The 15,891-nt window shown below is 46.2% G+C and overlaps 1 protein-coding gene across 16 annotated transcripts in view; it reads left to right on the top strand.

Annotated features, from left to right (window-relative positions):
- The window catches only part of CADPS (calcium dependent secretion activator), a 228,509-nt gene extending 218,868 nt beyond the window's left edge, over positions 1-9,641 (top strand). For all 16 annotated transcript variants that reach the window (XM_068154246.1, XM_068154245.1, XM_068154253.1 and 13 more), the window contains 2 exons: positions 6,334-6,438; positions 8,225-9,641. In XM_068154246.1, coding sequence (XP_068010347.1) covers positions 6,334-6,438; positions 8,225-8,404 — 285 coding nt within the window. In that variant the 3' untranslated portion in view covers positions 8,405-9,641. The remainder of the gene's footprint in view (positions 1-6,333; positions 6,439-8,224) is intronic.
- The last annotated feature ends 6,250 nt before the right edge of the window (positions 9,642-15,891 follow it).

Here is a 15,891-nt window from a genome sequence, read left to right as displayed (position 1 = left end):
AGCTGGCCTTCAGAGAAGGCTCTCAAACTGGGATCATGGATGTTGCCATGTGTGTTCAGGCTTGCTGGGAAACAAAAGATTAGGAATCTGCTGTGACCGTAAGGCTCGGTGCTTCTTGCTTAGTGTCTTTACTAAGTTTTTGTGATTGCAATGACTGTTTGAGATCAACAGCAAGAGAAACATTGAGGGAAGGTGGAGAGGAACACTTTCATGGCCACAGAAGATTGGAGGGACAAGAATGAGCCTTCCATGACTGCTATCCAGCAGCCTGGGCTTTGGGCTGGAGGCCTACCGCCAGCTTCATGTGTACGGGGTGTGTCACGAGCAAACACAGGAGCACAGGCCCTGGGACAGGCAGACTTTACCAGAGGCTCTTCTGCTCCCATTCACTGAGCAAGGCTTCACACAACACCGGCAGCTGTGTGCGCAGAGCTGGTGCCCACAAAGCATGGTCCTGAGGTGCCGTGGCTGCATCCCTACCTTCCCTGTGGAGATGACACCTGCCAAGGGGAGGTGGCTGCTGTGAACGCATGTGACAACGCCGAATACCCAATTTGGTCTTGGAGCTGCCCAGGATGGTGATGGACATGGCCCCGTCAGCTGTCACGTACTGTCAGCAGTTGTAAATCAGCACAGCCCCACTGTGTTTTCCACCAGCTGAGCTTCTGGCCCATCGGATGGGGACACAAAGAGCAGATACAAAGAGTCGGTAATTTTTTAATTTTTCTCTTTTCCTGGCTGATTGAGTCGCTCTGAGAGAGGGCTGATACCTGACAGCAGGCTCAGTTTCCTTCAGGAACTAAGACTCACAGTCAGCCCATTCCCCTCACCCTTCCCACCTCTATGGTCCCCTCACTCCATGCTGGCTGGCTCAGCCATGCTGCAGAGACAGCCACCCAACCTTTGAAACACCTTGAATTCAAGGGTTCATTTCAAAGCTGCCTTTCAGCTTTTCAAAACAAGTCCGTGTCCTGGACAAAGAGAGGGAGCCAGCCGGCGTTCCGAGCCTCCTTCTGCAGTGTGTGTCACAGTTTTAAATAGATTTGCCCTGCTTGGATTGGTTCTGGTTGGAAAGCGAGTACTGAAATGAGAGGTCATAGGGGAGAGTTACTATGGTAATTGAGTAGTATCACCAGTAGTTTTGCTCTTATGAGCATTAAAGCACATAATAATAGACAAACAACAGTGGTTAAAGCAAGCAGGTAGGATTACTATGTTCTTTTGTCAGAAGTATATAATGTCTTGTAGTCAGTTTTAAAGACTTCTCAACCCCCAAATCCACCCAGCAGTCACCTGCTGAGTAATTTTGTATGCCTAATCTCTAGCCCTTAACTACAAGCCTTCTGCTAATTTGAGGCAAATGGGTATTTTTGACACTAAATAGGGCAGTAAAGAATCCCTGACCTAGAAAAACTCCATTCCAAGGCACTGAGAGCAGAAAAATATTCTTTCAGCATCCTTGTGAGACCTTTGGAATGACATAAAATAGCTTTGACTAAACTGTGCTGCAGCCTTCGATTAATGGTTTGCTGAAACTTGCTGAACATCCCTACTACAACTTCCCCCATAAAACTTGTCACTTCAGATTGCCATCAGCCACCACAACAATAATCATTTCATGCCTATTGCTAATTGCAAGCACAGCTGAGGCTCAGCGGGGTGCTCTTGCACAGTCCCAGGCCTTTATACCAGCCTCAATCTGTTGTATGGCACTTGTTCACACACAAAAAAACTACCAGTAAAGGCAGAAAGAGGCAGAGTCACAGGTTCCTTGTAATCCCTCTGCTACCCTGCTGACAACCCAGCCCTATAAGCATTCCTGGTTTTGTCCCACTCTTTACAAAAGCTGAAGTGACCTTAAGCTACTAGGATGTAAGCTTTTGAATGAAGAATACAGCTCCTTCAGGTGCCTTAAGAAGCAGTGTTGCATCTGGCTTACGAGATTCTGTTTGCAGCACCCCTGGGGTGAGCTGTGGCTTCCTGTAACATGTAAAATATGAGTGTGAACTCAAGGTTCATGGTAAGGAACAGGAGGTCATGCTTCCATTCAGCTCACACCAAAGAAGAGGGGGGTTTGCAGATGTTCCTGGGTATGTGTAATGACACCACCTCCCGGAAAGCACAGGAGCCCAGCACAGGGCTTTTTTTCCTTGATAAAATGTGCCACACTCAGTGTGTTACTTGCAGATTTATTCATATCAATTTATGTATTCAGAGACAAACTTGCTATTTCAGCAACTTATTGATCATGCTTTTGCATTTTTTAAGGAAAAAGAAAAAAAAGGTGGGGTGTGGGAACAAGGAAACTTACTGGTCAGACTGGTTGGGGTGTTGGATGGGCAGCCGTGGAAACCCACACCTTGGTGTGGTTCACCTCCTCTGATGCCCATCCAGGAGCATCCCAGCCAGCCCATGGCCCATCTCATCTACCCAGGCTAGCAGCCAGCAATGAGGGTCACTGTGAAAGACAGAAAGGGAACAGGAAAACTAACCTGAAAAAGTGATTAAATTCCTGGCCCTGCAAATACAGTATCTACTTGCTGTTACTGCACTCTGAGAGCATCCAAAGAGTGTCTGCTTGCATTTCCTCTGCTGTTAGCCAGGTCACACCACGCAGCAGGTAGTGGGGCCTGTGGCATGCCTCTGCAGGAGCCCTGGTTCCTTTCCTGCTGACATGCCAGTGGATGTGTGGCATCCACCAGGATGCAGCCTCCACAGCCATTCTTCTCCTTGTGTCCTCAGACTGAGTGTACATTGTCCTCTGAGTGATGGGCAGGGATGCCAGCTAGCATCAGTGATATGTGTGCAGCAGTCAGTTATACATGGAGTTGAGGGCCATGGGAGCATCAGTGAGGTCTACTCATTCTTTACAACCAGGTGTGAGGAGTTATCAGAAAACATGCTTATACTCCTCTGGAGATATTAAAAGAGCACCTGGGTGTGATCCTGTGCAACCTGCTCTAGATGAACCTGCTTTAGCAGAGGAGTCAGACTAGATGATCTCCAGAGGTCCCTTCCAACCACCACCATTCTGTGATTAGCTGGTGCTGGAACTCCAGCAATGTGCCTAAAATGTATTGCAGCTCATGGTGAGTCCACAAAGTTTGGTATTTAGGTTGTATGCTCTGCACCTTGTGTATGGGACAAGCCACAAGGCTGGAACTGGAGCCCTGAGGAGCCCTGCCCTCCCCAGCACGCACCCTGCTGCCCTTTGAGGAGTGGCAGAGCCACCCAGAGGGAGCAAGGCAGCCTGTGTCCCGACAGGACCACACTTTGCTCTTTTGTCTGAAACCATCACGTTTCTGTTTCAGAGCATTTGGCTTTGTTGTTGTTTTTTTAATAATATAATGATATGCAAATGTTTTCTTCTTTGGTAGGTTAGTCATGAATCAGAGGGCTTGTGCGTCTTATAGCACATCAACACTAGTGATAGCTAAAGGGAACATTTAATTTATGGGCTAACTTATTTTTATGAATATGCAGGGCTTAAATTCAGCAGTTGGTGTGTGCTCTATGAAGTGACGTGACGGTTTTGTGTATCAAGATCAATGAATTAGACTTTGTCTTTTTCTCATAAAGCAGAAAGTCTTTGGAGTAACTTAGCTTTGAGAGAGAGAGAGAGAGAGCTCCTTTCATGCAGCCGAGCAGTACGCCTGGCTGAGCCCTTGTCAGCTGGTGCTCGAGAGGAGAGGGACAATTCAGATTGGGCTCAGAGGAGTTTGTGTCTCCCCAGAATCCAGCGTGGTGGAGTGCCCAGCAGAAACACAGAAAAATGTTTGATGTCGCTTAATCTGAAGGTCTCAGAGCAGCAGAGTCACCTTGCTGATAACCTGCCTGCAGAGATTGTATTTCTCTCTCAGATCCATGTAGGTGTGGGTGGCATGGGGCAAACAGGAATGGCAGGATCTGCCCCCGCCAGGGACTTCTCATATTGTCTAGAGGTGCCATAAACAGGCAGCAGATCGTTCTGTGGAACACGAGAGGCAGCAGTGGAAGGGAGAGGGCGTGTGTATGTAACATACGGTTGCTTCATTCCTCTGTGGGTTTTGATTCAAAGAGATGGTGGAAGGAGGTGGTTGGGTGATCTGGGCATCCATGTGCCAGCACAGCCCTGGGTCACAGCTACTGTCACCCAAGAGCATGGCACATGTAAGCATGCAGAAAAGTGACATTAAAAACATATACTGTTTCACTCTGTTTTGCCCACATAGGGCCCCAGCATTACAAGGGAACCCAGGCAGATCCCCCAGTGACAAGCAGTCACTCTGTGTCATCCCACCCAGCCGGCTTCTGACTGACCTGGGTCATTGTCCCAGCACCCACAGGCACCTGGGGCTCTCTGGGGATCACCCAGGATGCTCTGATCTCTCAGACTAGTCTGAGGAATTGGAAAGTGTGAAGATCCAGCAGACCCTCATATGTCTGCTACGCTGGTCAGTCCTACACCAGCTAACCAGGGTGCACAGTTCAACCCCAATCTGATGCCAGGACTTCAAGTGACAGCTAACAGTATCTGAGCTTGATTTCTGTTATGGAGAGAGCTGCTGCTTGCCTGTCTCAATTAGTTTCATTCACGCTCTTGGTTCTTGCCAGGCCTCCATCCTGGAGATGAAGGGCCAGCAGGAATCTCTGCTACAAGTTGCAAAGGATCAAACAAAAGATCACCATGTGCCATTTGCTGACATCTCTTTATTTCCTCCATTTTATTAAGAGGTTGTATAGAAATAGAAGTACAGGAACATTTTAATTGAAGTGGGGGGGGGAAAAAAACCTTCCTGTGAAGCATGACTAACCTCTGGGAGCAGCTCCCAGGTGCAGTACTGTTCGGTTCAGTCATGTGTGTTGAGCCCACGTGCTTGGGATGCTGGGCTGGTTTACCTTGAACTCATTTGCTTTGATGATCCTGTACTATCTTGTGGGTGCCCCAGGACAGGAGTGTCTGTGGGCCCCAGTGCTGCCAGCTAAACCCTGTTGGAGCCACACGTCTAGCAGTGCTATCTACCCTCTGCTCACAGGCAGGCACTGGCTTCTCAGCTGATGTTGAATGGTGGAGGGTAACAAGTCACCAGCCTCAATACTGAAATTACAGTATATTCAGTTGTGTCCATTCACCTCCTGCACCAGCAGCTTCAGCAGCTAGAGGGAAGAGGGCATTTCTGCTTAAAGACCTCCACCTGCAGTTGCAGGGTGGGAGGGAGGCCACAGGAGCTGCCTTATTCAACTGTTTTAGGCTAGCTGGGAGGAAGCTGCATTTCAGACCAACCTGGATAGTGCTTGATCAGGATTTTCATATACTGGTACAGTAGTTTCTTGTAATTTTCAACTGGTTCTAGATTAATTGCAGCTGGTCTGCAGTACAGGTTGTGATCTTGGGGCAGGGGGATGGGGGAAGAGACTGGAAGAGAAGGGTGTGACTGTGCACAGAGGCGTGATGGGTTTCTGTATGCAGACCACTTTGTAACCAGCCGTTGTGCCCAGTGCCTGGGGGTGGGTTGTGATCCCCCCACCTCCACAGCCACTGCTTTCCTTCTCTCAAGGGCTCGCTGCTCGTCTGTGTAGCGTCAGACGTGCCACGCCAGCCCTGCGTGAGCAGGGCGCTGATCCACAGCCCACCAGAGACATCCTGCTCTGCGGGGCTGGCAGGCTGCTGCCACACAGCTGCAAGCCTTTTTCACAGGCAGCAAAATTTCAGCCATGGGAGGGGCCCTGTGAGTTCAGCAGCTTGAAACGAGCTCATTTTGTTGCTGCTCTTCCATTTTTCATAAGCGGGAGGGTGAAACCAAAGCACTGCCTGCACAGCCTGGGCAGGTGCCTGCAGGTGCTTGCACCACCAGCCTCACCCACAGCCAAAGCTTGCCCCACACCAGCCTCCCCTCTGCTCGCCATCAGAGAGCCAGACTCACTCCATTGCTGGTTCTCTTTGAATTTCAAGACGGTAAGTAGCTTGAGTGTGGGTCTGAGACACTTAAAGGCAGGCCTGTGCTCTCACTGGGTGGGGGGATGGCTTAAAAAATGGATTGGGCCAAACACACACCACTGCTGACAAATCCCATAAATGGCAAAAGCAAATGGCAAAAACCTTGTGGCATTGCTGGTGGCCATTGCCCCTCCTATTACATTTGTTGTTGTTGTTATTAAAATTAAAAAGCTCTTGCATGGAAATTTCGTGTCTCAGAGGGTGCCTGTGCCCCCCTCTAAGTCTGTCACAGCCCATGAATGTGATAGCCATTGGGAAAGGTTGGTGCTGACTCTCTGCTGGGTGCAGCCCTGGTTATTCAGGGCACGGCACGCAGCCCTAACGTGGGTGCTGGAGAAGTCCTGTCTCTCTTGCAGCAATGGTACACCAGCTCGATGAATGTTGTCTGCACCTGGCTGACAGACCGCATGGACCTGCAGCTTCACATTTACCAACTGAAAACTCTCATTAGGATAGTAAAGGTAATCGTCTGCTGTGTTTCCAACACCAGCTTGCTGTCGGAAGGAGCTCGTGTGTGTGTGTGCCTGCATGTGTGTGGCATGTTCTCTCAGGCGAACTGTCACTGGCAAAGAAATGAAGCCATTCATTAAGATTCTTTAAGACATTTGTGTATAGGGCGTACAGCAAGGCACTAATAGAACCTCAAAGTGCATAGAGATGGAAAATGCAGGTGTGCAAATCAGAATGAAGTCACTGCTTTCACGGAAAAGGGGGGAAAAAATCTCTTGCTGTTCCACCCTACCTGTACAGTACGTGCACCAAAATTAGCCTTTTTGTGGCAAGCCATGCTGATCACACCCATAAACTCCAGCCTTAAAATGGGTTAAATAAAGCAAAAGTTTTTAACACTCTTTTACGAGAAACATTTAAGCCCAGCTCTGGCTTGTGATTATCGTCAGAATGCAAATGAGGATTGTTCTCATAGTTAATTGAAGTTGTTTCTTTTACAATGGGTGTATATAATCAACTCTAAGAGATCACAAAGGTGAGATAACATACCCTGAAAGTAACATTTTTTTTCCTTGAGTGCACGTGTACGTATGTGTGTGTGTGTGTGTGTGCATGCGTGCCTTGGACTAATGATAATTATTTCAGTGTGAAATCACAGTGGTTTACATGAAATAATAAGATCACAGAAGGGGGTAAATATATTTTTGATCATTTTAGGTTCTATCTAATGCTTTTGGGTCTAGTATTTTATAATGTTTATGGTCTTGTGTGCAGTGAACACATTGAAGGCATGAATAAATTAAAACTGAAATGTATTAAATGTGCTGTTCATAACTGAAAACAACAGGCACAGACAAATTATTTCTACTTGTCAGCTAGCTAAGGAAAGCTTTCTTCCTTGTGCTTTATTTATACCAATATTACATTCAGAAGTTGCTGCAACACATCCAAGGACTTTCTGAAATAGCAGAACAGTAAATAGTTTCCACACAGAGCACAGATCAGAAATAAATGAACTAGGAGGCCAGAGTCTTATCTCACAAAGCCGAGAAGTTTTTAAACACAAATTCAAATGAGAGATATTAATTGTAATAACAAGGGAAATAGAGCAAACCATGAAAATATAATTCCAGTCTCAGAACTAGGTGAAGAAAGAGAGGTTTAAGGAACACATGCTGTGTGCTTATGTTTATGCATCAACAATTTTTTCTGGTACCCTGGAGTTAGTTTATTTAATCCCAATACTGTAAATAGGATTGTTTAATATGGAGCATTCCAGGAACGTGTAATCACGTCTGTGGTTATGGGCGGTAAGTGTTCTGCTGTGTGAGGAGAAGTAACTGGCAGTAAGGGCAGGATGAATGCAGACACAAGGGAAGATAGCTGGGGCAGAGCCTTATCTAATGCTTCAGTTTAGACCACAATCTACCATGAGCAGAGCTTCCCTAAGTAGCCCTGAGTACAGCCCTGCTTTGAATCCTGAGCACAGCCACACAGCCTGGCCACCCCTCAAGTCACAGAGATGTGGTTTGTTGCCCAAGGCACCCTAATGGGACCTCTGCCATGGCAAAGCAGTGGCCGATGGAGAAGTTCCCCCCTACAGCCTTTGTGCTGCCCAGGATGACACAAAATGTCCCCGAGGCCAGGATTTACCTTGGCTTCCCAGCATCTTCCATTAGTGGCTTCAAACGCTGGGTGCAGGGGCACGGCCTGACCCCTGCCATGAAGCAGGGAGGGCAGCATCAGCCCTGACCTCTGTGCTGTCTCCTCCTTCCTCCATGCCTCTCCCCACTTTAGAAAACGTACCGGGATTTCCGATTGCAAGGCGTGCTGGACTCCACCTTAAACAGCAAAACCTACGAGACCATCCGGAACCGGCTGACGGTAGAGGAGGCCACGGCGTCGGTCAGCGAAGGCGGAGGGCTCCAGGGGATCACCATGAAGGACAGCGATGAGGAAGATGAAGAGGACGACTAGGGAAGCTGGCCCAGAGGACCAGCTGGGGGTTGCCTGGTATCCGTGCATGTACCTCGTCTGTAACTCAGTTAGCCACATTAGGAATTCTTCTGTCAGCTCTAAATGCCCATGAGAAGTTTACCAATACAATGCCATGTTAGCTGTGTGGTAATAAGATTAGCACCTCTCTTTGATTCATTGGTTTCCTGATTTCATATCTCTATGTTCATAAGCAATATGGAGCACCATTGTTTAATACTGTTAATGGAAAAAAAAAACACCCCACTACATAGAGAACATGCTAGGTGTGTCCCTGTTATAATTAAAGTTTAAAACAATGCTTCATTAATGTACTGTATATACATTGATGGTAAATTGTCGTGAAGATGAGTGAACCGAGTCCTTTCATTTCTTTGTTTCTCTTCTGTGGATGCCAACTGCTTAAAATTAATAATAATAATTAAATAAAAAAACAACCAACCCCACACCACCACCACCACAGCTTTGTTTTTAAAAGAAGAATGAGACAATTACAAATGATGATTATTTTTTGTTCTCTCTGTTCATTTAAAAGCCAGAAAACAAACAAACCCAGACAGCCGTTTGAATCATCCTGCATCCTTGTTAATGTACCAGGCTCTTCCCTTCAATATGCAGTTAACTCCATAGAGGCTACATCCCAAAGGATTAGTCATTCTAATTGCCACACCAGATTAATCCTATCATTATGGAGATACCATGCCACATTACAAGTCCAAAGCACTTGTTTTCTGTTGAGGTTTTGCTCCTCTCCGTGTGACATTTCTGTTTTGACTTTCGAATAACCGCGTATGTACAAAGACGACTTGAATTACGATCTTAGACTATACAAGAGGTGTTTATAATGATAGATTGGATATTTATTTCGGTAGATTGTACCCATGATTTACCAGTCCTCTGTTTCACAATGGGTTTTATATATGTCATGTACATTGCATTTTGACCAGTAACTGCATGTCCATCAGCCCCCCCCCCTCCGGAGCTTTTACTTTCTGTGTAAAATAGTGATCCATCTTGCTTTTTTTGCCTTATACAAGCCGACAGTTGTAAAAGTGTGAGAACTGTGGCTTCTCAATAAATAACTATTCAGATGTCCTAAGAATAAATTATGGAGTCTTTTTATGTCTGCCTTAGGAAAAATAAATAAATAATAAAATACTATTACAAGCTGAGATGTAAGAGCCCCCACCTCTCAGAATAAAGGCATTTTCTTTTCTCATGGGTGTTTTTACAGTTTATTAATTAAGAAGATGGTCTCCTGGTTTGCTCCCTGAGGTCAGGGTGGGACCACACTGTCTATTCCTCAGGTACAAGAGCATTTCTGCACTCACCTCTGCAGTTGTTTCCACCACTACCTGTACTGTTCCGTCCTATGATTTGTCACCGCACACCTAATTCATGGTCTCTTCTGATGCGACCCTTCTTGTTGGGGCAGCCTTGCCCAACACTTACCTTCCACCAAAAGGCTTCAGTTTGTATTTTATCTTGTCCCCAAGCAGCCAACTGCAGCAGCATGCTGGCCACTTAAAGCATGCAGCATGGGACAAACCCCCAGGTGAAATTAAAAGCAGGTGGGTTTGATGGAAAGCTTGTTAGAGTGGGAGTTTTCTGAGAAGTTTTGCAGTCTGTCCCAGCAGCCCTTTCAAACTGGAAATTATTCCTGCTAGCCTGTGTTCCAGTCATTTGAGGGAGAGGAGAAGAGCTGCTGTCCTGCACCCCAAACACAGCAAACTGTTGCCATCCCAGGGAACAAGGACACCACCACTAACAAAAGACAGGTAAGTGCTGGAAAAATACCCCCTCTGGATGAACCTGCCTGATGTAATGAATTATTAAACTAAACCATCTTCCAGTGCCCAAGAACCTGGATATATAAGAGGAGGGTACCTCTGGGAAGAGCTTGTGAAATGGCTGTTGAGTCCCAAATGGAGCAGGGATAGTTAAGGAGCCTGGAGCAGGTTTACCTGCAATGCTGGATTTTTGGGTCCCTTTCCTCCATGGCAGAGTTTAGCACCTGTCTCTAGAGGTGCTCTGTAGCCCCATCTGGATGGCCATACCCTACACAGTCAACACCTATCCATGGCCTAGGTATGCCAGGACATTAGCCAGGCACTCACTTTAGGAGTGGGTGGTAGGCATATTTAACACCACTTAGGTGTTGGTGAGCCATCTGAAGCACTAGGACAGGTGAGTTTTGAACCCTGGCTGTAGCCCAGCAGACTGCTTCTTGGTTTTTTGTCTTGCTCCATGATGCTAGTACACTGAAGTAGTGCCAGGAAAAGTCACCTCTGAGGACTCAGGCAGGAATGTGGCCTCTTGGCTTACTGACACTGGAAGCTATTCCCCCTTCTAACCCATACTCCAGCTGTGCACTAACTCCCAAGGGGAAGTGAGTCAGTAGTTGAGTGCTCAATTCATGCTAATTCTACTAAAACCAGCTCAGGTGCCTCTGCAAGTCTGTCGCTGGGAAGCACACAGAAATTGTCTGGATCTTGACACTGCTATGCTTGGAGTCTTAAGTTGGCCTCTTGAGCCCTCACAGGACTTGCCTGACACAAAAAAAAAGTCTCACAGGACACAAAGCAACAACCAAGCTGCAAGCATCACCTGGTCCCTTCTTTCTGGGTGGTGGAAATTTACTTGAGACATACAAATATTGTGCTCATGCCTTCTTCAGCCTCTCCTTCAGCTGTCCCCGAAGGCAACAGCCCCATGAGAAGTTACTGAGAAAGCGTTACCTGGGGTGGTCATCAGGTAGCAAAGAGCACCAGGGGAGTCTTGAATCTGTAGTTCTACGCTCAGTGGAGCAGAGCAGAGCTGGAGAGACAGCTTGATTCTGCTCTGGAAATGGATCCCTACTTTTTTTTTCCCTTTCTTTTTTCTTTTTTTTTTTAACATGAAATATTTATTGGGTAAAAACACAGCCCACTTCCACCTGCCACCTTTCAAAACAGTGAGCCCTGCTCAGTTTTTTGAATGAAAGAGTGTGGGCGCAGCCTTCAGGAGATGATCCTTGGCTCTGCATCACTAACACACATAGGTGCCTCCCTGAAGCGGCGGTGATGGACACCCTCGTCTGAATTTCTGTCATCAGCAATGCCCCTGTAACCTGTGACTGCAGCGTTTTGCATGTCCTCAGCCCCCTGCAAAGCACCTCAGAGACTCCGTGACAACCCTGAGGATATGTCAGGCTTGACCACACTTTCAAAACAAGGAAGCAGTTGCCAGCTTACTGCTTTTAAAGGAGTTCGGATCCAAATGATGAGCTTCAAGTTACATACTTCAGTGTGAGGGGGGAGAAGAGCTCATGTACAAGTAGTGCTGCAAAGCAGGAATTAACCTCCCACTCCAGAGCCTGCAGCCTGTGTCTGAGCAAAGGAGCATATTGTACCCTGCTCCCCACTGCCTTTAACCTTGCAAATGGTTATGTGAGTGCTGGTAGCCCGACCCTGTCCTATGTGGGAGCTACATTATGGTACCAGGAGTGGGAAGTGCCACCTTGGCTTAATGCTGCAAAAATGCTTTATCCAAAACGGTTTGCTTCGGTTTGGTTTTGGTCTGAAAAATACAGCTGCACATTTAAAGCCATCCTGGCCACAGACTGGGCTTCAGGCAGGACTCAGGCTTCCACAGAGCAAAGCTTACAGCATCTGAGAAGGCTTGCTGGTGAACAGGAGCACTCCAGCAAACCCAGCCAAGGAATGCAAAGGTCTGCTGCTGATTTTGCTTCAACCCATTGCTGTGATGGAACAAGCTCCAACAGTCAAAGGACTTTCTGCCAGTACAACTGCACCTAGATGAAGAATCTGCCAGTACAGTTATGTCAATCAGTTTGGGGGAAAGAGGAAAATTTCATTCTTCTGCCAGCAAAATTTTAAATGATAGATCAGGCCAAAACTTCTCTCATATTTACAGGGAAGTCCAGCGAAAATATCCTTTTTTTGACAGACTTACTTAAAGCATGTGGCATGGAGACTGAAAATGCTATCAACTATTTGACTGACAAGTGTCAGCAGCTGTTCATCCAATTTGTTTTATATTTCAGCAACTAACAGATTCTTTCCCCTCTGCTGTAATGCACGTCTCCTGGCCCATAGGCATCTCAGAAATTGCTTTTCTGTCTTTCTAGTGACCAAAACGTCAAAAATATTAGAAGACAATTTGTGTTCAGAAGCATAAACAGGCACACAGCAAAGCAAAGATGATTCCATCAGTGCTCAGGCTGTGCTCATTTTTAAAAAGTCACAGCAAACCTAAGGCAAAAATTACTTCTGTAAGCTTTAAAAGATAAAGCTAATGCAAACAAAGCACCCAGTAAATCTGCACAGGTTAAACCACCAACTACCAAGGGAGGAAGCAGTCATCTGATGGCCAAGCAAAAGACAGCTGAGCCACGTTTCAACCACTGCACTTTGCCTGTGAAGTTCACCTTTCCGCATTACCACCACCAGTGCTCGCTCATGAACCTGCTCTGTCATGTTGTGACTTTACAGAGCCACCGCTGTGTCAAGCTGAGTCTAGCTAGGAGAGTCCTTTAAGCTATTCTCAAAACCCAGCCTTCTTCATCTTAGGTCTAGAAGTGCTTTCAGAAACTCTTTGATCCCTGACTGCATATAATATAAGTTACAATCATTGAAGTTGCCACCTATTCAGACCTTGCTGGACTAACAGGCCTGCATGACACCTCCCTCCAGTGAGCTTTGTTCAGTGGCATTTCCTTTATCCAAGCACATTTAGGCTTTTAAGCTAAACCTGAAGTGATATTTTCCTCAGCCTTTCTAAATGATAAATATTCCATTTCAAGTGGTAAATCTGCATTTGTTGTAACTATGCAAAATATGGGAGAAAAAAAGTGCAGAGATTATATGCAATCTGCCAGCAGAGTTGTGTGCCATGAGGAAAATGCCTCACAGGTCAAAACAAAGAAAAACACTGAGCAACAAATTAGTTGCAGGCAGTAGCTAATATGGAGATCAAAAGATTAAAATCAACATGCAACGATGAAATCACTGGAATAATAGGAGCACTTAAGAAGATTAAGTCAATAACAGAGTCCAGTAGTACAAAAATAAGATTTTGATTATACTGTAAAATTTGATATTGGGAGAGCAAAAGCAATTACAACCACGACATGCTTTGCTCTTCCCGCCTTAGACCATCTTGGCTCATTTCCTATGCAAGGAATACAGTTGTTGAAATAAACAGAAATGTTATGACTCGAGTGCTCGATTCAAAAACAAACCAGGTGGTCAGATCAGATTGGGGACTGACAAGACAGGGTCTGTAAAAGGAGGACTTGTTGCAGATCCCAGAGGATACGACAGCTGGGGGGAACAAAGGCCACACCGTTTAGGACTGCTTTCAGCAGAGAGAGCTCCACAAGCAGCTGATCTTGGAGGGCTGTCCCAGACCATCAGCTGGAGAGGAGAAACACACACTGGAAGGGTGGAAGAAGAAAACAGCCCAAAGGCTTGAACTGAACGAGGTGCTGAACTCTGATAACAAGGTAGGGTTTTTTTTCCCACCCAGCTAAAACAGCAAAGAGTGTAGGTTTTGATTTGCAATGTACATCAGAGGCAGAGAACAGGGCAGCCTCCAAGCTCATCTAGACACTCACACAAGGGACAAGAACATGTCCCATAGCCATATTCATCGCTCGTGGAGGGTCATCCAGCAGCACAGCCCAGTGGTGACTGGAGTCATGACCTGCACCAAGGGGCAGCTACTTCTCACCATGACAGATCTATCCTTGGTCAGCTCAGGTGTGTAAGCAAGAAGAGATGAGCCAGTCCCTCTGACATATACGGGCCACAGCCATGGGCCATGAACTTCATCCATGGACTACAGGGCCAAAGGACTAGGCAGAAATGGTTATCCTAGTCAGGTCTTCCTTACTCAAAAAGCCTCAGAACCCTCAGTGGGTTCTGCACTGTTCTGCATTTCATGGGGAAGTGCCTAAGCAGCTCCCCTACTCCCCGGAGCTGATGGCTTGTCTGGGATTTTCTCTACATCGGTTTTTCAGCATCACTAACTCCAGCCCCAAAATCAAAAGCTGGGCTCATAACTAAATGGAATAAATACATTATCAGCTATTTTTACAGAAATTGTGGGTGTTCTTGAGCATTCAGGGAATACTTGGGTCATGCATTGAAGTTTTTTCTGGATTTCTAGTTTGGGCTCTAATTATTGGGGAGATTTTTAGTGGGTCTTCTGGATCGTATTTTCTGGGATGAAAACCATACTTTTCTCATGCCCAAGTGGCACAGCAGCATTTTCACTAGTCAGTCTGGGGGTTTTGCCAGGCTCTATTTGACTTGGCCATCCTGACCAGGGATGGAATGCTAAAGCTCTGCCAATCCTCCATACCCTGCAAGAAGGAGGTAACATGCTGCTATCCCCTGTCACCTCAGTACCTGACAGCTCACGAAGTCCTGCTCTGCCATGGATGGGGACATCTGTGACAGCAGATCAAACCAGAACAAATAAAAATCTCCAACAATGTAATGTATGACATATCCAGAAAGAGTGGTCAGCACAAAGTGGAGAGTTAGCTACAGAAAAAAGATGGAAAGATTGGCTTTGGAAAGATTCTTACTCTCTTGGAGGTTTTTTTTCACTGAAAAAGCAAGTGATTTTGAAAATGTTTTCTCTGTCTCATTAAGGGGAGAATAATTCAAAACACGTGGGGTTTGTCCCACATTTTTTTTTTTTGGCCCTCCTTCTTTCAAGCAAAAAAAGGAAGGAATAGGAACACAAAACTGAAGTGGGCTTCTACCCGTTTTCACTGCTTTTTGCTCCTTTTTCTGAAATGTTTTCAGTAGGAAAGTGAGAACAAGGCCATCCCCCCATTATATTCTCCTTCTCTACTTCCTCCCACCTTTTCTCCTAAATAGAAAATAAGGGGGGAAAAAAAACACCAAACCGACCAAAAACACAAACCCAGAAAAATTTATAGGCTCCCACTCTTTCAAAACAAAAAAAATACATTTCAAAACACTAGGAAGGGACAGCGCTCCGCTTCTGCATTCAGAAATTTAATACAGCGCTGCTCCATTGCTGCAATGTAAAGAATCACTATTGCCAACAGTAAGGATGGAGAACAGCAGCTCACCCCTTCAACAGTTTCTTGTTTGCCTTACTGGACCAGTTGACTTCAGACATGATATGGATTCCACCAAAGCCTCAATTGCTTCCTGGGCCAGACCAGTCTCACATCAGGAGCTAGACTTCACCCATGATGTCTCTCTCCACTCCTCACAGGCAGGCAGTGTTTTTGGGGCACAAAGCCTGGCTGGGATCAAGCCGTTAGTTACCATTCCTGTTGACAGGCAAACTAGAATAGGCTCTGGCTCACTTTCTCCAAGCTGCGGAAGGAGGAATGAGCCGAGAAAAGAGTTCATTCAATTGCTTCTGTTTGGCAGCTCTGCAGGACTCTCCGCATAGACAGAAAGAGATGTGGCAAGTAAGGA

Source organism: Melanerpes formicivorus, unplaced genomic scaffold (genome assembly GCF_026170545.1).
Source record: "Melanerpes formicivorus ecotype bairdi unplaced genomic scaffold, bMelFor1.0.p_v2 SCAF_28, whole genome shotgun sequence".
In the NCBI taxonomy this organism is placed as follows: domain Eukaryota; kingdom Metazoa; phylum Chordata; class Aves; order Piciformes; family Picidae; genus Melanerpes; species Melanerpes formicivorus.
The sequence above is the reverse complement of the archived record's forward strand: the minus strand, read 5'-3'. Positions and strand labels throughout refer to the sequence as shown.